Below are 22,036 nucleotides of genomic sequence, written 5' to 3' on the forward strand. Positions count from 1 at the left end.
AAGGTTGTTCAATTATGCTCCAAAAATGTTGATAAAACTCAGCTGATAGACCATCATTTCCTGGTGATTTACCTTTTTTAAGTGCTTTCGCAGCTTCTCTGATTTCTGTTCTTGATATTGGTTGCTCACAATTTCTTTTGAAGTTATCCGAAATTAGCGGTATATAGGTTTTGATTGATTCTATAAATCTGTCAGACACATCAGGTTGAGAAATGGTTTTGTATATATTGCTATAAAAGTGCTCCACACATTTTGACAACTCTTTGGGGTTGGATATTGTCTGGTCCCCGACTTTCAGTGAGGTAATATTGTTTCTTTTTTGATTCCTTTTTTCTAGGGAAAAGAAATAGCTGGAATTTCTCTCCCCATTTTCTAACCATCTACTTCGAGACCTTATAAAGGCTCCCTTGGCTAAGTCCATATAGTACTTGTCAATTTCTTCTTTTAATATATTTATTTTTGCTTCCTCCTCATCGTTTAGCTGTGTTTTGTGTAGTAAAACATTTAGTTCTTCCATTAAGTTGGTTTCTCTTGCAATATTATCTTTTTTCATTTCTTTACTTCTTTTTATACCCATCTCTCTTACTTTAAATTTGAAGATTTCCCACTTTTGTACATGATTCCCTTCTGTTTGATTGAATATTTGTTGAACCAAGTCCTCAATTGAATCACAAAACACTTGGTCCAAGAGCAGCTTATTGTTTAACTTCCAGTACCCTCTAATGTTACCACTTTTTAGCTTTGTTCCACAGATATGCATTACTATTACTTTGTGATCAGTCAAAGGTGCGTGTTCATGTGTAACTGCCTGCGTGAACTGTAAGCACTCATTAGATATCAACCACAGGTCTATTCTTGAACGTTGTGTCCTGTTTAAGTTATTCCAGGTAAACTCATTGGTATTTGGGTTAAAGAATCTCCATGCATCCGTCAGATTTAATTGATCGCTTACATAATTAGTACTTTTGAATCTTCCACTAGGAACAGTTTTAGCAGGTATCCTGTCTAGTTGGTCGTTAGGCGCATCGTTATAATCCCCTCCAATTATAACAAAGGCATTTTGATATTTGGTCTGCAACACTTGAATCTTATTGCATATCTGTGTGAACATTGGTTTGGTCATTGAAATAGAGTTATAACCGTACACGTTGCAAATAATGAAATAACAGTTGTCCATTTTTTGCACCAGGATTATATATCTCCCCTCTTCCGAAAGTACAGATTCGACTATATCACCCTTAGGTTTGATCAGTAACGTGGCGACCCCTGCAGATTGATTAGTACCATGAGAAAAATAGCATTGGTCACCCCATTGACTCTTCCAGAATTTGATGTCACTCTCCAAAGAATGTGTTTCTTGTAATAATATTATATCAGCATTTTTCCTTCTGCAAAACATAAACATTGCTTTTCTTTTGACATTGTCTCTCAAGCCTCTGACATTTAAAGAAAGACATTTTAAGGAACCAAAGTATTGTTCATCTGCTTCTATCTTTATTCAACAAAAGGAAAACATATAAACTGAGAACTAGAGCTAAATTATGAGCACCTAGAGACCTATTAATTGATACTGCAATTACAAGGAAATTTCAAAGGGAACATTGTCAAACCCCGCTCCCTCCCTTCGTGTTTTGGTTTATTGCACACATGAGGTTTTCCTGAAGGTCTTCCAGTGTAAGGGTCATTTTCCCTTTCTTCGCCTCCGGGGTGGATGAGGCGGTTTCAGGTAGGGATTCCAAATCAGCCTCGATCTCGTGCTCGTCCTCCAACGTGGAAGAAGGGAACGAGTTGATCTCTCTCAAAGTGGTGTTTATTGCAATGTCCACTTTCTCAACGTTCTTGTCTCGTCCTCTTTTCCCCGACATATCACAAGCAGTTGATATCGGCGGGCCGGGGGTACTCGGCGACGTCAAATCGTGAGATTCCACTTTAGTTTGATGACTCGCGTTCCCGTGTCACATTTCAAAGTCTGTTGCTTCTTTCAAGCTTTGAGATCTTTAAAACGCGACGGTTAGTTTGGTCTTAGGACTCTAAATTCAGCATCTAATTCTCAGCCGCACGCACGCCAAACGTTGGCGTCCGCCATCGACTCCCAGGAAAGCCTTTGAAGCCCATAGATACAGACGGCATTGTGTCATAGAAGGGGGCGTGGCTACGGAATCTTTTGTGAAACAACATTTTCACCCTATTTAGCCATTTTCTGGTGGGATATGAAGTTATCTATCACACATAAACAAACTCAAGACTAAATCGGGTCCATATTGATATTTTTTCACAGCAGATTGTTCAGTAGAAGCGAAAAAACTGCAGTCATAGCTAGCATTAGCATTAGCACGATGCTAACAGGAAGCATCATGTTAGCATTCTCTGTTCTTTATATATTTTTGCTCCTTCCCCATGTCTTTGTATCTTTATTGAGTAGAACACTATATAAATATTTCAGCATTTATTAAAATACTTTTTGAATAATTAGAGAAAGTTACGATTTTTCTCCACTTTGTTTTCCCCCTTAACTGTTTTCAAACATGACCAGATATGGGCGATTTCAGCGATGCCGTCTGTATCTATCACTAGACTAAAAACATTTTAACTTTTAACATTAACTCTGTTTGGTTTTCCCGCAGATATTCTCGTCTGTTCCTAAAAGCAAGTCCAAACCTGAAACTCTCAGCCAAAACAAGTCCAAGAAAACAACAGCGTCCTTGTTTGACGACGAGGAAGAAGAGGTACAAGAGGGTTTTGTTTTCTTTCCCCATTGTTTTGATACCAAATCCCACAACATTTCTAACGCCGTCAATTAGTAACAGTGACTAAAAACAGTTTGTTGTTGTCACATCACCAAAAAATGTGGAGGAGAGTATTATTTATTTGAAAAGTGGCCTGCCATCCACCACACAAGTCGTTTTACTCATATATTTCTTTCACATATTTTCAGAAACTACAAGGTCCGATCTTTCAGATGAGGATCGCACTGGCCTATAGGCTGTGAACAAAAACGCGACGAAACTGTGTCAAAAAAAGAAAGAAATGAACAACAAAAAAGCAACAATAAACACAATCAAAAAGAGCAATGAAAAAAAAAGCAATGAATATGCAACAAAACCATTCATTCAATCAATCAATTCAGTGCAACTCGACAAGCCAAAGAGTGACAAAAACGCAATAGAAAAGGAACAAAAATGTCAATCATAATTGAAAAAGATCCAGGCAAAGACGGCACGTCACTTAGATTAATGGCGTTATACCTGATTGGTTTTCTTCTTTTTTTTTTTTTTTATCGTCCATTTCTTGCAGGATTTGTTTGCGTCTGCTGCCAAGTCCAAACCGAAAGCACACCAGGCTAAGGCCTCCACCCCTCAGGCTAAGACCTCCACCCCCCAGGCTAAGGCCTCCACCCCCCAGGCCAGTAAGACGCTGTCGAGCTCCCTCTTCAGTGACGACGAGGTACTAACTTTTATCATTGGCTTATTGGGCTATGTTTTTTTTTTTACTGCTTGCCTGCAGTTTTGTTTACGCTCCTTTATGTCGTAGGACCAGTGGTTGACTTCTCAGAGCACGGAGAAGTCTGAAGCAAACAGTGGGATGAAGTCGAGTGTGAGCGCCCCCTCCAGTCTGCCCAGTGTCAAAGCGCCTCAGGAGAGCAGCCTGTTCGACGACGACGACGATCTGTTTGCTCCGCCCAAAGAGTCCAGGTACAAACTAAACAAGATCCAAAATCCCCTACATTTAAACCTGTCTTAATCAAGTATTTAGATTTCTATTTTTATTCCATATATCACTTTTGCTTAGTTTATGCTTTGCTGTGGAACTTGTTTAGATGTAAAATTGTGCTGAAAAAATGAAGTGGACTTTGTTAATCCGTTCTTATAACTCATAGATGTATATTTTCTGTTTGCGTTGATACAGCCAGAAGAAGTCTCAGAGAGTAGCTCTGCTGTTTGAAGACGAGGATGAAGATGACAAAGGATCACTGTTTAGCATCAAACCCGCTGCTTCACCGGCTCCTAAAGTAAGAAACGTCACTAACTGGTATTTGTCTAGGGCGGGCAAATACTGGAAACCGCCCTAGGCCACTCTGCTCAAACGTTGAACTGGGTTTTCTGAGAAAGTAAGAGAGAGCGTTTCTACCCATTTAAGCGCTTTTATTAGATATTTAACATTTTAACTGCTCTGCTCCAGGCAAAATTCAGCGCAGCAGAAAAGCGGCCGTTGTCCAATCGTACCTCCATAGTAACTCTTCCTACGAGATCCAGAGAATGTCTGGTAGCAAGTGTTGAACTGCAGCCTGTTTTTTCTCCCTTTATCTTTCTCTAGCCAGACAAATATTTTAGTATAGGTATCAGAAAAAAAGTATAATTCAGGTATCGGTATCGAAAACCAAGTATCGGTAAAGTACTGGTATTGACAAATAATGCAACAGTACCCACTCCTAGTCAGGAGAAGTGCCCGCTAACTTGTAAGCCAAGTTAGCGGGCACCAAGGTTAAGACTCTTTCACCGTCTTGTCATTTGCCAAGAGTTTCATGAGCTGTTGTTGCTTAACATCGTCACAAAAAAGCTCTTTCTGCTGCTGGAATATCTGGCATATTGACTTTTTGCTACAGGAAGCTCTTAGCCTTGATATTCTAGCCGCAGGTGTATTCTGTTTTGAAACTGTACTGTGATAACACACAGGAAACCACGTCTGAATAAGACGCGGGGGAGACAGAGCCACTGCAGTCAGTGAGCTGTGAGCAGCTAACTTAACAATAACGCTCATATTTTTTCTATGCTAGACTAATAGAAGAAGTGAACTTACCCGGTGCAATAGCTTGACTTATCCACACGACTGTGCCAGCGACTTTTATATATATATTCCTCCACTGCAATCCATTTCACTAACACGCACTTCTTCCCCGTTTTGACATGTGTTAAACTCCACTTCTTGACAGAGCTAGCTAACAATTGCTAAATGGACAGGGCTTTTGCGAAAGGTCAATTAGTCATGTGCTCTGGGTTTTGCCCTGTTTTACCCACACTCTGGTATCTGAACCTAACGCTCAGTATCAGAACAACCCTGGTATTTGCATCATCCTCATTTAGCATTTAGCACGACTCCATAAAGACCAATCTAACTTTTCCGACTTATTTTCCAGACTTCCCCAACCCCCTCCAAATCCCCCGCCCCCGAGAGTGCCCTCGACACAGCAGAAGATAAACCTCCAGATTTGGCCGAGCCAGTGGAGACGATCGCGGAGCCAGTGCCACCCTCGCCCCCGGAGAGAGACTCTCAGGCTGGGAAGAAGAAGCCAGCTGGAGCCGTCAGCCTGTTCGGAGGCATCGACGTGTTCGCCAGCAAACACAGCCAGAGCCCGCCAGAGAGACCGGACGGCGGCAGTAGTGCCACTGTGAATGTTAAAAAGGAGGAGAAGAGGGAGGAGAAGCCCAAAGCTAAGACGGTCAGCTTGTTCGATGACGACGAGAAGGATGAAGCCGACTGGAATGATTCAATATTTACGCTGCCAGAACCTGCTAAAAATACACTTAAGGTGGGTTTTTAGAGATGATATGTTGAAGTATTTGAAATATTTAGCTTTTAGCAGGTATGTGGCGATAATCTCAAAGACATCTTTATCACTGTCTCTTTCTTTTGTTGGTTAGCAAAAGCAAGAATGATCTGATAGGGCTAAAACAAAATAGTTTCACTTCCTCAGCAATCCCCCCATAAGCCCCTCCCACCCCCTCCTCTTGCTCTCTTTCGCCGCACAGCTGTTTCAATAAAAAGAGGAAAAAATGGATCATGTGGCTGTAAAGAAGCTATGGCGAGTGTGTTTGCTTTGCAATGAAAGGATTAAGCTTTGAAAGAGATTTACTGGGACTTCAGGAGTTTTTCCTGAGCCGCCGCCACTCTAGCGGTGGCCAATTTTATTTTACTATAAGTGATTGAATCTTGGTTTCTGTGCCAGCCTTGGTTAGATGCTGTTCGTATTAGCATCCTGCCATTAGCGTTAGCACACTGTTGCCAACCACGGCATTTTGCGTGGTGATCAAATATAGCGCAGGTTAAAACTAACTCAGCGATTAAATTCTCCAGGTTCTGCACTTCAAAATGGTCCATATTCACGTTTTAAAGCCCTGACTTCCTCACTTCTCGATCATGTGCAAAGCTTGCCCTGTCCCAAATCAAACCCTAGCCCTAGATTTGAGCCCTTTCCCTAGATTTTGCACGTTCCCTTGAGGGGTAGTGTGTCCCAATACTTCAGGGAGCAAGAGGAAGTGCCTATCTCCCCCTTAAAAGGCCCCTCAGCAGCAAGTCTGGTCCAGAGCTATCATTTAACAATAGACTGGATACAAGTCTATTGTTAAATAGACTTGTATCCAGTATAATTACATTACATGTATCTGAATGTGTTGGCCTTCTTGTTTTTAGACACAACGGTAAGCTAGTTGGTCAAATCAATATAGCACACACAACAGGCAGGAGCTCCTTTAGCTGCACTAATTTGCATGCTAGTCCCACTTCTTAGAGGAAAATCATCACTTTACTGTAAGTTCCCTCCACTGTAAAGTCCTCCTCATTGAGGGGACTTTACTGTGGAGGGAATCATGGCAAGTGTTCTCAGCGCAAGTGAGTGGAATGGGACTGGAAATCCTTTCATCATGGAGTCAAAACACTCGCTGTAATAACACGGGCCACCCAGTCTATTTTTTTCTCTTTTTATTGAAACGGTTATAAGAGACAGTGAGATTATTTCTAAGAACCTGCAAAAAGCACAATGCCTGCTCTTACACTTGAAGATGAAAGCCAATTGCAAAAGTAAACATGTGTGACATTATTATCCATGGTGAACTTAGCAGCTAATTGCTAAGAAGATAAGAGAAGCCTTGGCTGCGTCTGAAACCATCAAATTATAGCCTCTAAGTACTAAACACTCTCAACTAATCCTTAACCTTTCATGGGGTCAACTGTTAGATCTCTAAGCAGATAGTGAACTAGAGCTTCAGAGCTATTTTCCCAATTCGACCGTCCTTACCCAAGGGAAGGGGAAGGGACATCGCCAACAGCTGTTCTTCTTCTTCTTTAAAGTTATTGGTGGAGTGTAGGCAAAACAAAAGTGCATGTCGCCCCTGCTGTACAGTGTCCAACAACAACAACAACAACAACATAGTATCAAAATAAAGACATTTAAGGAGAGGCAACGCGGTGGCTTATGGGATGGCACATAGCTCCTAATCACCAGTTAGTTAACATCAGTGGGGCTAAAGTGGCCATGATGGTTAGCATTGAGGCTTCTTTTCCTAGTGCAGGCGATTGTTGCTGTTGTTTACATTACTTTAAATGTGACAAAATGTTCGTAAACTCATCCCTATACAGATATGGTCAATGCCTTTGGAAATTTAGAATTAAGTTTGGGCAGCAATTTACAAGTTTCTTATTGTTTAAATCAGGCACAAGGCCTTCAAGTAGATTTTTGATGTACAGTATATCATGTATATCATCATTTAATCTTCTGACACTTTTTTTTTACTCCTTTCTTTTTTAGCAACAAATATCTGTACTTTCATCTTCTTACAGTTTGGTGGGGAAAAAGTCCCATCACCAACTGTTTTCAACAAAGTACTTTTCTTTATGTATTTAAGCAGTCTTTAAGTATGCCATGTTGGCCCATGATTAGTCACAATCTCCATAGACTTTTTTCAGCTTGTATTAACTCATGGATATGGATGGATATGTGGTATTTCAAATATGCTAAATGGTAAAATATCCGTGCTATGATCAGTAGGTAGAACATAGATTAGCCTTCGTCTTCACTGTCGGCATCTCTAGGTGCACATAACCTTTTATTTAGTTCTTTTTCCTTTTGTGTTTTGGTCCCTCCAGTCTACAGAGGAGCGGGCGCAGGCCAAAAGCACGGGGGTCTTCCAGGACGAGGAGCTGCTGTTCAGTCAGACGCAGCAGAAGGACAACGACCCGGATGTCGACCTCTTCGCCACCTCGGGGAAGAACACGGTACGGTGACTCTCCGCTCTTTTACAGACGCTATGCTTTAACATTAGAACATACAGTCTTAATCTCTCGTTGGTGTGTCGTCGTAGAGCTCCAAACCCAGCAGCGCAACAGTGAAGCCAGCCGCGCCCAGCCTGTTTTCAGACGACGATGAGGACGACTTGTTCAACTCCGTGAAACCCAAAGCTCCAGCGCCGGTAAGTAGTTTTCGGTATAATGTCCTCCAGCGAGCAAGCCGTCGTTTTTCAGGAAATCACCCCAATGTCACGGCGCGCGTATTCATACATAAATATTGACAAGTTTGGTATCCATGTGTCATATGTGAGGCAATGCCAAATCAGGTCATTTCCTTTTTGTCAATGACTATAACAAGCTAAAAATAGCTCTTTGGTGACGAAAACATGACGAGACGTTTATTAGTGTATGTTGACGAGACGGTGGGAGAAAGTGGTTCGTCAGACTTTTGACTGAGCGCGACTGACCGCTATTAAACAGCGGCATGAACGCACAAAAATCATGTTGATGAACGAGTGTGCAGACGGTGCTGTAACTAAAAAGTCTCAAAGCGATGATTAAAGAATGAGGAGAACGTCCACTTTTGAGAAAAGCCATATGACTCTTCTGAATCTGACCGTCAATGTTTAGTGCAGTCTGACAATCTTCATCCACATTTACAATACTTGTTTTCGACCCTCGTCAAAATTATTTTGTTGAAATATGCTACTAATACATTATTATCAGTGTGCGAAATTCCCGTATATATTCGGGGGGGTCCCCATCTGCAAATTGTTGCGCAATACAGATATACATTTTCTCAACATAGCTTCTCCCCAGTCCCTCTGCTGCGTGTGTCAGCTGCACCTCCGTGAGCTGCTAGAGCCTCACGCTGAGTGAGGGTTACAGACTGCAGACATTTAAACAGGACTCCTGTTCTACTTTTGTAATGCGTTCATACACATGAGAGGAAAAGGCCGACATTGCGTCATGTCGCTGCTCCGCGCGTGATTGCATTGTTTACTTTTCACTCCACAAACACAGCGTAACTTGATCTAAAACCGTAAATAAGAAGCGGATCTTTCTCAAATAAGAAGTGGCTGAACGCTAGGGATGTTCCAGCTACATTTAGCCTATGGATTAGTTTAAGTTGGTAGAGATCTTGATTATGTGTAACTAGCAGGTTCATTCCTCGCGGACGGACTGCGACCTTTTGAGTTGTCATCAGCTAAAACCTGACTTAAATCTTTTGAGTTTCATCAACTAAAACTTGACTACAACCTCTTGAGTTTTCGTTGATTAAAACTTGACTACAACCTTTTGAGTTCTAGTTGATGAAAACTCAACAGGTTTTAGTCAAGTTTTAATCAACTTAAACTTGACTAAAAGTTTTTGAGTTTTCATTGATTAAAACTTGGCATAAAGATTTCGAGACACATTTTTAAAACATTTTATTAATTCAGTTATGTTAATGCTTTTTCCCCACAGAAAGTAGCAGAGAAGCCCAGTAAGCCTGTTGAGAAAGCTCCTCTAGCCAGTCCCGAGCCCTCCTCAGAGAGTCAGGTGAGCACATTTGCTACTAAACTGCACTGCATTTAAAGCCACATTGCGGGATATTCCAGGTCATATGTTCTAAGGAGATGTGGCATTGGATAAGACACTTTTAAATGATGATGACTGTGATTTGACCGCAGAAACCCACCGCAAGTGCAGTCAAACCCAAAGACCCTTCTTCCAGGATTGGGAAACTTCAAGTAATTTTTCGTAATATTTCTTGTTTCCGTCTTAGTTTTCATTTCTCCCATCTCACTCGTGGATGGTAGTTTTTCCTGGCCACCTTTTCAACGTTTCTCCCTCGGACATCTCCCCGAGACTTGCATTCTCCAGCTGTGAAATGAAGCACTTTGGAAACTCAGATGATTTGACTCACTGTGTTTTCACTTTGAAGATCTCGTCTGCACGCCTCGTTCTTGTCTCATTCCATCCATTTTTCTCTCAGAATAACCTCCCCCTGGTGTGTCTCATCAGTGGTCTCTAGACTTTCACTGCCAACACCTTTTATCTGTCATTAGCAGAGGCTGTGTTCATGGGATTGATCAAATACTTGCAATGATTGTAACACTGATATTTGTCCTTATGATGTAATTTCCCTCATGAATCAACAAAGTTAGGCTATCCACAGTCTCACAGTTTGAATAGTGCCAGTTAACACAAGCTGAATATGGCAAGTTTGTGAAATAACAAAATCTGCTCTTGCAGCCTTCCGATTTTTATACATGAAATCCTTGTGAACATGAACGCAGCCTTCTGCACTTAACTGTAGCACTTTAGCATTTGTTTTCCGCTGGTACTTTGCTAACTTTCCCCCGTCTTTTTCCTGCACTCAGGCCTCTCTAGTGATAAACCCAAGCGCCCTGCTGCCCGGCGCCATGCCCTCCCTCCCCAGCTCTGCGTCAGGCCTGGGGGGAGCCTCTTCCTCTTCGGGGGTGTCCAGCTCCAGCCTGAGCCCCAGCCCGGTCACCACCCCCCTGGAGCTGCCCAGAGACACCGACGGAGGGGTCAGCTTCGATGCGCCCGCTCAGGTCTCCACGCTGCAGAGCGCACACAAGGTGAGTCAGGGATGGTGACCTGGTTATGTCTCACAGAACGGTATATTTTACATTATTTACTCCTTCAAATGGTAAAAGGGAGATTTGCAGTGCCATGTGAAGAGAGAGGAGAGGCAGTTGTATCGAGCTTGCCTATTTCTTAGTTTTCTTAGTTTTGAACCCAGGTAGCCCAGGCAGTCATAAGTCTAACAAATGTATAATGCAACAGCATCAGGCTTTTTTCTTGAAGCTAATCATTAACATATTTTCAGAAGTAAGATTAATAATGTACAAAAAATGTTTTTCCTAAGCAAATACAGATTGTGCCGATATTTCATATTTGTTCTATAATCATGACATAAACACTTTGGGTTTGACTTGCCCTGGCACTTAAATCTCCATTCTATTGTGCAAGTCACAGAACATTCAGATGTTATTAAAGCAGTACTAAGTAACGTGTTTACCTTAATAAATCCTTTTCGTAGTCCCTGTGGGGGTAATACAAGTGTTAATGGGATTATTGGAGGGTCTTTCATCTCCCCCTGGTGTCTCTTGCCAGAAAACCATGTTTGCAACTTGGCTGCCACCAGACCGAAGCACCAATACACACTAATGGAATCACGAAGAAGAAGTTAACATGCTAACGCGCAAAGCTAGCTGCGGGCTAATGGCACTTTAAACGGTATTTACAGCCAAGTTTGAGTGAAAAAAAATAGTTCCATTGTATAATTGGATGTACATTATCCCTCTCTCCCTTCGCCTTTTCTGTCAGGGTAGTATTTACTCTCCAAGACAATTAATAAGTTAAACAATCGTAACTTGCTACGACACCTGCAGTTGCTACTTAGTACTGCTTTAATGTTTGAATTGTATCAACGTGTGTTATGTAAGTGTGTAGCCTCAACTTTTAAATTGTTTTATGTTTTGTATTTGTGGTTGGCATTATACACCTTGCCTTGGGTCAACAGTTGAAAACTAGCTTTGCAGCTAATACACATTTACAGAAATGTAATTTAATGTGTACTGTCCCTCAAATAATATAGTAATAAATAAGTAAATGAATAAAACTTCTTGAAGGAGAGGCAGAACATCTGATGTTTAAACTACAGCGTACTTAGGAACCTGGTGTACCTGGTGTACGAATGAGAGCTTACACACCTATATTTAAAAACAAAAGTCTCATCTGATGTTCTCAGACTTTCACACTATGTAGCACTTTTGACCCAAGTGCTACCCGGCCACGGACAGGAGCAAATCAGACTGAAACCGAGTCTCAAAAGGGTTGAAAACAGCGGTGTTAAACTCATTTTGGGTCAGGGCGTGTCGCAAGGCAAACATATTGCGGCATCAAAATATTATTTAAGAGCATTTCAATTTTCAAATATATAACATAAAACAGCAATCAGTTCAGTGTTGATTAGAATACTGCACAGCTACATAAATGATTGATTTATTTTCATTTAAACTCTGTTCCCAGGCTGAATGTGTAGGAGATGTGGGAGGGGCCGCTGTGGGCTGATGGGACTTTGAGTCGGAAAATATCATTTTTAAATTGAGAATTGCTTTGGAGACCGGATGAAAACTCCAGGTGGTGGCTTAAGCCTTGAATGCTTTACTTAAACATTAATTAAATGATGAATATAGTATAAAATTACAGATTTCCCTGAAGAAACCCAAATACCACCAGTGGACATGTACCACAGTATGAGAAACACACATTGTTGATTATCCACCCACTGTCAGTAACTTTTTCCTGTCCCTGTTTTTCAAATATAAAGTGGCTAAGTATAGGAAGTTAGCCAGAACTAGGCATGTGAAAAGTACAATACTGAGAAAGTACATCTAAAACCACATGTGCTTCACTATTCACGATTCACTATTGTAAGAAAAGCCTTTTATCTTGTCACTTTTATTTATTTACCACCATACAGTTTCACCAGTCATTACTCACCACATCTTCCACACAAAAAGCATACATGTGTTTTCAGACTTCCAACGTGACTGTTATTTCTCTTCAGGGTCGAGTGAAAGGTTCTGCGCAGCGTAGGCCTCAGTCCAGAGCGGCCCGACAGAACTCCGCCCAGAACTCCGTGCAGGACACCGGTGACGCTGTCTTCACAGACGGGCCCCGCACCAGTGTGTCCGACCTGGGCCTGCCTCCGTCGAAAACCTCCAACCATGCGCCCCTAAAACCATCTCCTCCTTCTACTTTACCTTCTGAAGCTTCCACCAGACCGTCTGCACTTACATTACCAGTATCTACCAATAAAACAGACTCTAGTGACAAAGAAAGCCACAAATCCAAAGTAGCGTTGCCCATTCCAGACGAGGAGGACATTTTCGGCTCTGACAATTTTCTGGGTGAATCCATAACCACTTCTAAACCGCCTCCCACTAACTTGAAAAAAGAATCTCCACCACTCGCCATAAACGACGCAAAAGCCCCGAAGGACAGAACGGACCCTCCGTCTATTTTTGACGATGGCACTGACGACCTGTTTAAAAAAGTCAAAAGTCACAAGTCGAAGAAACCCAAGCCTGCGGCGTTTTTGGAAGATGCAGACGACGACGACCTGTTTGGAGTTGGCAATAGCTCAACCCCGTCCTCGACAAGTAGCAAAGATCTAAAGAGTAGTAATAGTTTTCCAAAGCAAGACATCTTCCAGGTAAGTTGCTTATTTTATTTTCTGCTTTCGACTTTACAGCTCACTAACAACATAGTAACAGTACGTAAATAGGGTAGTAACAAAGGACTAGCCTGGCCAGCCAAACTGCTCTCTATTCTAAATTGGGGAGTAGCCTGGACAGACAGCCGGGTGAAGCAGCATCAAGTGGAGGCGGGACTTGTGACGAAGGCGCAGCGACAGAATCAAACATGGCGGCGCACTAGTGGGAGTCGGTAGAAGGGGGACGATTTTTCCTCAAAACACAGGACACTGCATGTTCTTTTGTTTTCTGAACACGTAAAATGAGACGAGTCCAATTCTAAAAGACTAGGGTAAACTAGGGGTGTCCATGGTTAACCGATTAACCGTTAAAAATTGCATAACTGAGTGAAAGCGTTTTGCTCGGTTAAGTGTCGCCTATAATTGGCAGTGGCGTTGAATAGACTTGTAATACATTTCTGCAGCACCAGAGACCGCCAGAGCGCTCCCAGACATTTGTAGTGTGCAGGAGAAGTAGGGCTAATGGTTAACCGAGTATTAACCGCTAAGGGCCTCAGTTAACTGTTAATTAAAAACTTAAGACGAACAGCCCTAGCTGAAACTGATGAAATTGAAAGTTTGTTTAAGTGCTGACCAGAGCTTGAGAAGGATTAGCATGAGCTAGAAGAGCTAGCGGTTACATAGCACCAAGCATGGAGGACGTTGTAAATAGAATGAATGCAACTTCTTTGTTGGTGTCATGCCAGGGCTAAACATCTTTAGAGTAGTCAGACACTTGCTGAAGTTTGTATGAAATCGCTCAGGCCACTGACTGAAGCACAATACCCCACAGCTATGCTAGCTCTGAGCTATCGACGTTAGCCCCAGCACACATCCACAGTGATGCTCGCTCCGTGAATCGCTCTGATTGGCTGGGTTGACTTCACAGGTATGACAATTCCAGCGGTGCATCCCACTCTCTGTGGAAGTGGGTCTGGCTGGTCAGGCTAACAAAGGACGATGAATTCTTAAACATTGGCTCTATATTATCAAGAAAATACCATGTTTCGTGGTAATGTACTGTGCGTTACCATGCCTACCTAGCCCTATCCCATATTTAAAACTGGCAATCTTATTACCATGAAATAGATTGTGTGCATTCCTGATTCCACTTTAGGGAGTAGAATCAGGAATGTGGTAATGGGTGCCGTGCCATTTCCAAGCAGTAATTTGGTCCAGTTACTGAAAAAGGTTACTTGTTGTGCTTGTTGCAGTTTTGTAGTAAATTAACCTTGAAGAACTTTTGATTCACTGATTATAGAGCAAAAGCACTGTAGTTTTAAGCCTTATTTCTTAGTACAAGCGTCTAAAATTGAGTTCTTTTTTTATCCTAGGATGAAGTCGACCCTGTGCCTAAAGGTCAGAAGAAGCACAAAGAGAAGAAATTCGATGCCAGTTTGTTTGACGACAACATAGACATTTTCGCCGATCTGTCAGACACGTTCAAACCCAAACAGAAATCCAAGACGAAAGGAGAGACCAAGTCCATATTTGACGATGACATGGGTAAGCAAGCAATAATGTCTTTGTAATTGATTTCCCATTTGAAAGAGCTGTGCTATTCAACAGACAGACAAATACGCCACAACTTTATGTTTGTACCTTGACTGTGTCTGCAGATGATATCTTCTCCACAAGCACAGTGAAACCAGTGGCCAAGGCTCCTCAGAAGCAGAAGAAAGCCTCTCCCGCTCCGGAGCCCAGTGTGCCTGCAGAGACAGTGGACATATTTGACGATCCTCTCAATGCCCTGGGAGGAAACTGAACTGTTGACTTGCCTTATTTCTACGACTGTGGACTAATTGTTCATCTTGAATCGTGAATCGCTGGACACATCCGAAACACTGTTGATATGTATTCAGATCATAGTAATCCTTATTTTTTTCTCAGAATACTGTACCAATGGGCATAATTCTACTTCTCCATAATCATTTAGCGTTTAAAATCACGTCTAAAAAATAGTTGATAAATGCTGTTATTGATTAACATTGAACACGGTAGCACTTTATGAGCATCGTTATGCTTACCCTCGACGCCTGCATAAACTTCTCAGTAAATTCCTTTGTGATTTATTTATCATTTGGCTTTGCCATGTTGAGATTCCAAGTCTTTGGGTTAGTGCCATAATGTCCTTATGAAAGATGTCTGTGTTTACCCATCGTCTTAGGCATTTTGAGAATGTTTTTATTAATTACAAAAGTCATTCATTTCTTAACTCTGCTTGTGAAAGAAGAAATTCATTTTTAATAACTAAAAAGAACCATATTTTATTCTCTCAATTGTGCCTCGTCTTTGGAATTGTTGATTTGCTTCAAGTCTCCCACTAAGGAATCGGCTGTACTGTTACTAAAACGTTCCAGAATGTTTTCTTGTGGCGATAAAATGTGATGCTAGAATGAGCTGTTCACACTCGTGTAAACATGAACAAGTATTACAACCGCTTTACTTTGCAGAGAGGATCATCTGTGGCCATCTGGAGATATGTAGAGTTTGCTTTGACTTGCAGTGTGTCTACATAACATCATTTATTATTCGTTTAGGAGCGAGGAAGAGATGAGTTTTCTTTTCCAGTGTGGTTCAACTTTTTTTGCTCCTGTTTACTGTGACCATTTGCCAGTATATTACTGTAGATGTGGTAAATTATACATAAACAAAGCAAAAGGTCATGCTTGAATTAGGTAGTCATCTTCTGAAGATCAAACACCTGGACCATTGAAAATTTGAAGTACTAATGGCAGACTACTAGGATTTTCTTTTATACTTCTGTACTAATATTATATAGCATTTTTATTATTCGTTGTGCTTTAGTTTAGCTTAGCATTATATTGACCAGCAATCCCGCCCACACCCCCATTCCTCATCTCCCATTGGCCCCCCCGCCTGCCTCTCACCCTCTGTCACAAAGGTGTTAGTCGGACTGCTTTTGACAGGTACAAACTGAAGATGTCGCCGAGGAGAGGACCACCACCACCGCGGCGACCGACAACCGCGGACTCTCCGGGATCCGTGTTGTCTCCCCGGACGTAAATGTGATGAAAAAGCGACTGGCACCGGACACCGATCGCTTCTCCCACGCCCTCAGCTGCAGCGATCGCAACCGGGACGCGAAGCTCTGGATGTAGCCTCGTTAGCTGTTAGCCGCCGCTCAGCAAGGTAGCCATTGTTTGTTGGCTAACATGGCAACGCTGGCTAATGCTGTGGGGAATTAGTGGCCTTAGCTTTTGTTTTAGCTTCTGCTTTTTTAAGCTGTTCCTTCTCAAGCATGTGCTCTAATACTGTTGTCATGTAAGGGAACGCGTTTTTAAAATATATGCTGATGATTTGTGCATTATAGGGGTACATTGGGGAGACCGATGCCCATTCATCCCCCCGTTGTTGGGCAAAGGCTGCACAAGCTAGGAGGCTAATGTTATCTCTTTTTGTTGCAAGGTTTAAAGCGCTCCTCTTACTTTCTGCTATCAGTAAACACAAATGCAGGCTTTCCTGTACGTTATGCCTTGCATCTTATTTTTCTAAAACGAATGCAAACACACAAATGCTGCCAGACAGGCCATAAAAACAGCAAAATCTAGGCTATACCTATAGATATATAATCTAGGATCCACATTTTGACAAATGGAGACACACGGATCATAAATGACATATTGTTGTTTTAAATGTAGGCTTACACATGTATTTGTAATTGAATTGAGATCTGAAATAGCAAAAGCTGTTATTTAGGCAAATACTATTGTACGATTGTCCTATGTAGAGAACTAGCCTGGCTTTTTAGCATTTTCTGTATTTTCACTCACTGAAACAGTGTCAATTCTCAGTCATCTGGTGATTATTTCAATCTTCTAAGGCAGGGGAAGGCAACGTCTGGCCCAAGGGCCAAATCCGGCCCTCCTGCGCAGAACCTCTGGCCCCCAATATGATTTTGAGAAATATTATTGTGCAAATAAGTGATCAAATACCCGTTAAAGTAGTCTAAAAATGAGAAATAGTGTCTGTTATAAAAAATGTTCTGTCAGAACATCCCGCTTGGTCATATATAATGTTAAACAGTGATTCTCTACTGGTGGGTCAGGACCCAAACTTGGGTCACGGAACCAATTTTCAGTGGGTCGCGAGTCTATAGGGAACTTTTATTCAATATGTTCCATCTGAAACTACATGGAAACACTAACTGTGTCTGTTAAAGGGAATGTTATTGGGTTGTGTTGATCATAATTTCAGTCTTATAGGGACATTTATACGATATATGACAAGTTACAGTTGTATTTGGGTCATGGCTCGTCATCCCAGGGTAATGGTGGGTCCCAAAGCTCTGCCACTTGGGAGCCACTGATGTAAAACACTGGCATTTGCAGAAAAGAGTTCTTTACTTTAGGCCACAATGTTGAGGTTCGGCGCTTGGGTGTTTTGGGAATGATGAAAATCGGCCCTCCACGACGCAAACTTGCCTACCCCTGTTTTAAGGTTATATTATATTATGCATCGTTTCACTCTCCATCCAGAGAGCATTCTCATGGCTTTAGGTGGCAACTATTTATTCCCTATTTAGTGATTTGCTGCAATGATGACTGCGCAATTTTAGAAATGATGATTTTTAAAAGTTCTGTTCCAAGTGCACATTTTAATCGCATCAAGAAGCAGTAATATTTGAGAGAAGACTGAAGTATGAGCTGCTAAATAGGGCTGTGTGCCGTTACATCTTTTTCCACACTGGTACTTTAACGATATTTGGTTTAAGATACCGATGACTGAATGATACTTTTTTCGATACCCATACTAAAATATTTGTCTTTTAGGCAAGGCTTGTTTGTTAGTATGACGCATTTTGTACACAAGGCATCTCAGTGCAATAGTTTTAGAACTAGTAAACAGAACAATATCGGGTTCATCTCCAATGTCAAGAAATGTGTGATAAATGGGGAATAATTTGGGGGGAAAATAAGGAAACATTTGGAGAAATGGGGCAAAAATTGGGTGAAGATTGGGGATAAATGTTAGTGATTTTAAAAAAAAAATTTGAAATTAGGAAAAAATTGGGGCAAGAAACAAAGAGAAACAAATGGGGGAAATTTGGGCAAACATTCAGTAAAATAAATGGGAAAAATTTGATTGAACAAATTCACTTTAACGCTGCCCTAGACCAACAAAACTACAGCTGGATAAGCAGGTTTTATTTCTGCAAAGTAAATAAATAAAAATAACCTGAATGGAGATATGATAAAATATGTTTTCTAATGCACTGACATATTAGATATCCTTGAAGTTCAAATTTATTCAGCAGCTAAATAGGCCTTTCGTCTGCGCTGAACAGTGCTTAAGCATCCGCCCAGGCAGTGCCTTTTAATCCCACGTAACCTGATCTTCCGACGAACCAACAGTGAAAGTGTCCCATTTCCATCAGCATCCTGTAATCCGAAATATCCTCATCTCCCGCTCAAATGGACCTCTTGTTTTACGTGAACTCGAGGACTCCTTGTACAGTCGCCCCATCCGTCTGGCAAGGATGTCAAATTTTGATGAGAGTGCTTGTTCCTTCCAGAGGCGATCCATCAGTGTCGAGGTCGGCCACTGGATACCCCGTTCCTCCTGGGGTTTATATATCACATGTGATCGCATCGGATCGGGGCCTCAGCCTTTTAATGCCAGTCTAAATGTTTGATGAAGGGATTGCACGTGTAAGCTTCCACTGCCCTGATTCAGAAGTTCATTCACTCTAATTGGTTATCGCTTTTCTTGTTTAAAGTCGAAGCTGTGGAGTAAAGCTGCGTTTGTTTCCCCCGAGTTTGAAGTTTATCATGACTGTACATAATTGTAGATGGAAGGAATAACAACAAATTTGAATCCCACGGTACAGAAGTAAATATCTGAACTCGCATTTTTAAAGTCCATAAACTATAAACAAACCCATTATAATTAATTCTACGCCTATGGGGCTGCCATTGATTTTCTTCGCATTATGTTTGCTAAAATAGAAGCTTGTTTGCCTTCTTTAAAATGGAGGTCTTATGCAAAATCGTCTGAGAATTAATCGACTGTTAGAGCTTTTTACTATGTTGCAATGTTATTATGTTATGTTATTCTTGACACCGTGGCAGCAGCTTCCTCCTAAGGTTCTGCTTATCCAGTAAATGCTTTCCTTTCATTGTGAAGTAACACTAAAGCCAGCGGAGAGCACCAACCAGTACTGCATAGTTCAATTCATTTTGAATACCGATGTAGAATCATGCAGTACTACAACATGAAACAATATCTACTCAGGAAATAACAACTGATTGACAGTGGCATTTTTATGTACTCGTAATCATTGCTCAAGAAGAAAACGTGTTAAGACACGGCCACCAGAGATGCACGTTTATGTGATAAAACCAGCAAATGTGGCACAGACGTAGCAGCTCCGTCTGTCGAGCTAGAGGCAGAATTTACTAAAGATCTGCTTCACTCTGAAGACTAAATTAACACATCAAAGAAGGAACAGAAAACCTTTCTCTGGGATTTTTACAGTTTGTCTTGTCAACAGAGTCTCAGTCTGTGTCAAGCTGCTCAAGACCTTAGCATGCTACCGCTTAGCAACTGTCAGGCTTCAATACGATCAACACATGTGCAGCTCACATCTATAAACACTGAGGAAATACAACAGTAACAACTCAGCTCTGACCTCTGTCACATGTTGTATCCGAGAGACTAGATGTTTGGAGTCTGGTTCAGGGATTTCTCTTGGAGAGGTCGGAGCTGAGCTGTTGACAGAACCGGTTCCAGAACAAACTGACTGAGAGTACATTCGAGTTTCAAAAGGGTGCAAATAGAGTTTCTCACCATTAAAATACATTGGGATGCCATTAAAACTGAGGGTGCAACATTTCAAAATGAGGTTTCAATGCACCCTTTTGCACCCCCATAGATCCGGGCCTGGCTGTTGAAGCTAAATGCTAACCGGTCGCATGCTAACATCTGTAGTTGTATTACTGCATAATTCTACGTCGGTATTCAAAGTGGCCGCCATAACAACAAAAGTCACATGAAGTCGCATGTATCACTAGCCTGGCTAACGCCAGACTAAAATCACAAGTGATATTTAGTATTTACTCGTTCTGTTCCCAAATCCATGCGAAACTTTCGGCCATGGTCCCCAGGCTGCTGTGCAGTTCGAAATGATTCGAGCGCACACAGCAGTCTGGCGTTAGCCAGGTAAATGTATCACAGCAATCATCTGAAGTTGTAAAATATCTCTGATAAAGGGGCCAAGAGCACGTTTACAAGGCACAGTTATGAACAAAATGTCCACTTTCAGATTTAAAATGCCAAGTTCAGTAAAGCTTGTTTTTTTATTAAGGTGAATATTTTTTACACATAGTCTTGAGTCATCGTAAATGACACTATTAATCAACCCATTACTGTTTTCCTCTCCGTTCCAGCCGGGATGTTTGCCCACAATGCGCTGTGAGTCCGGTGAGCAGACCCCGCCCCTGTCCTCCTGGCTCCTCGTTTCCTCCCCCGCCCTGTGACTGCCTTCCCAACATGGCCGACAGGAAAGAGCCGCCCTTCTTCAACGACGAGAGCGTGGGAGGGGCGTTCCACTACGCGCTGCCGCTGTACGACACCATGGAGCTGTACATAGAGACGCTGACCGGCACCTGCTTCGAGCTGCGCGTCCTGCCCTTCGAGGCCGTCGTCTCCGTCAAGGCCAAGATACAGAGGCTGGAGGGTACGCGTTACGCTGGGCAGTTGTAACTGCTGCAACTTATGCTAATGTGCTTTCACATAATATGTAGACAAGAATGTTCATAGATTAACTTCTCTTTACCTTAGTCTCTGTTTCTGTGAAGTCATTGTGAACATGGGGACCATCATTGTACATATATATTTAGTTAGTTGGCTAGAAGTTGAGCAGTTTGTATAGGTTTATGTGACACAATCAACATTTAAGCATGCACCTAATACTACCTACTTTGACAAAACTGTATCACAATGAACAGCACTGCCCTATGAATTATTAGCTGTTAAGTTGTAATTTTCCGACTCAGCATCACACTAGGATAGGATACATTTGTTAAATAAGCTATATTTAAACTTTATTTAAGCAATAATTGAGTCACAAAATGCTGGGAGCATTATTAAAACAACTCTGCTATTGTAATTTTAACAAATATGGGTAGTGTTCCCTATGAAAGGCTCACAATCCAATGGATCTTTTCGGGTGCTAACCCACTGGTTGAGAACCACTGATATAGACAGTGGGTTCCCAAAACTTTTCAAATCACAACCCCTCAAAATTACTTCACTCCAGGACCTCACTTCTAGTGCCTGTATTATATTTATTGTTTTTAGTTAAAGTACATCAACAAACCCAAAAATTGCAACGGCATCACTGTAAAGAACAAAAAAAAGTCACTGTGCAGTTTATAAACATCCAAATTTTGATTTTGGAAAAAATGTAAAAGAAAACTAGATTTTCTGAATATATGAATCGATTTACCTTACCAACTCGATTTTTAAAGTGATAGTCTGGAAGTCTAAATGTTTTACAGATTCTACAAAATGTGCAAAATTGACCAACTGGTCTTGCATTTTGATGTAAAGTAAGTAATAATATACATATTACTTTTTGTGAAGTCCCTCCTTCCCGAATCTCAGCAGCTAATCAGAGTTTAGTATCCTCCCACATTGACCAATGAGACAAGCTTTTCCTGTAAACCAGCCTGTCAGGCCAATCAGGACAGGAGGGGGAGGAGCTTGATTTTTTTGCAAACTAAAAAGGTCTTTGTGGTT

General features: G+C 41.6%; 2 protein-coding genes across 5 annotated transcripts in view; both read left to right on the plus strand.

Annotated features, from left to right (window-relative positions):
• The window catches only part of washc2c (WASH complex subunit 2C), a 32,705-nt gene extending 17,153 nt beyond the window's left edge, over positions 1–15,552 (plus strand). For 3 of the 4 annotated variants that reach the window (XM_079559859.1, XM_079559860.1, XM_079559861.1), the window contains 13 exons: positions 2,625–2,726; positions 3,295–3,444; positions 3,532–3,692; positions 3,907–4,009; positions 5,135–5,527; positions 7,861–7,989; positions 8,076–8,183; positions 9,469–9,543; positions 9,675–9,734; positions 10,368–10,589; positions 12,587–13,234; positions 14,608–14,779; positions 14,893–15,552. In XM_079559859.1, the coding sequence (XP_079415985.1) occupies positions 2,625–2,726; positions 3,295–3,444; positions 3,532–3,692; positions 3,907–4,009; positions 5,135–5,527; positions 7,861–7,989; positions 8,076–8,183; positions 9,469–9,543; positions 9,675–9,734; positions 10,368–10,589; positions 12,587–13,234; positions 14,608–14,779; positions 14,893–15,038 (2,469 nt within the window). In that variant the 3' untranslated portion in view covers positions 15,039–15,552. The remainder of the gene's footprint in view (positions 1–2,624; positions 2,727–3,294; positions 3,445–3,531; positions 3,693–3,906; positions 4,010–5,134; positions 5,528–7,860; positions 7,990–8,075; positions 8,184–9,468; positions 9,544–9,674; positions 9,735–10,367; positions 10,590–12,586; positions 13,235–14,607; positions 14,780–14,892) is intronic. The other variant, XM_079559862.1, reaches the window with a different exon arrangement.
• A 600-nt stretch (positions 15,553–16,152) lies between these two features.
• The window catches only part of zfand4 (zinc finger, AN1-type domain 4), a 37,214-nt gene continuing 31,330 nt past the window's right edge, over positions 16,153–22,036 (plus strand). The window contains exons 1-2 of the mRNA XM_079559916.1: positions 16,153–16,426; positions 20,683–20,972. Coding sequence (XP_079416042.1) covers positions 20,786–20,972 — 187 coding nt within the window. The 5' untranslated portion in view covers positions 16,153–16,426; positions 20,683–20,785. The remainder of the gene's footprint in view (positions 16,427–20,682; positions 20,973–22,036) is intronic.

This window comes from Gobius niger (genome assembly GCF_951799975.1).
Source record: "Gobius niger genome assembly, chromosome: 7".
In the NCBI taxonomy this organism is placed as follows: Eukaryota; Metazoa; Chordata; class Actinopteri; order Gobiiformes; family Gobiidae; genus Gobius; species Gobius niger.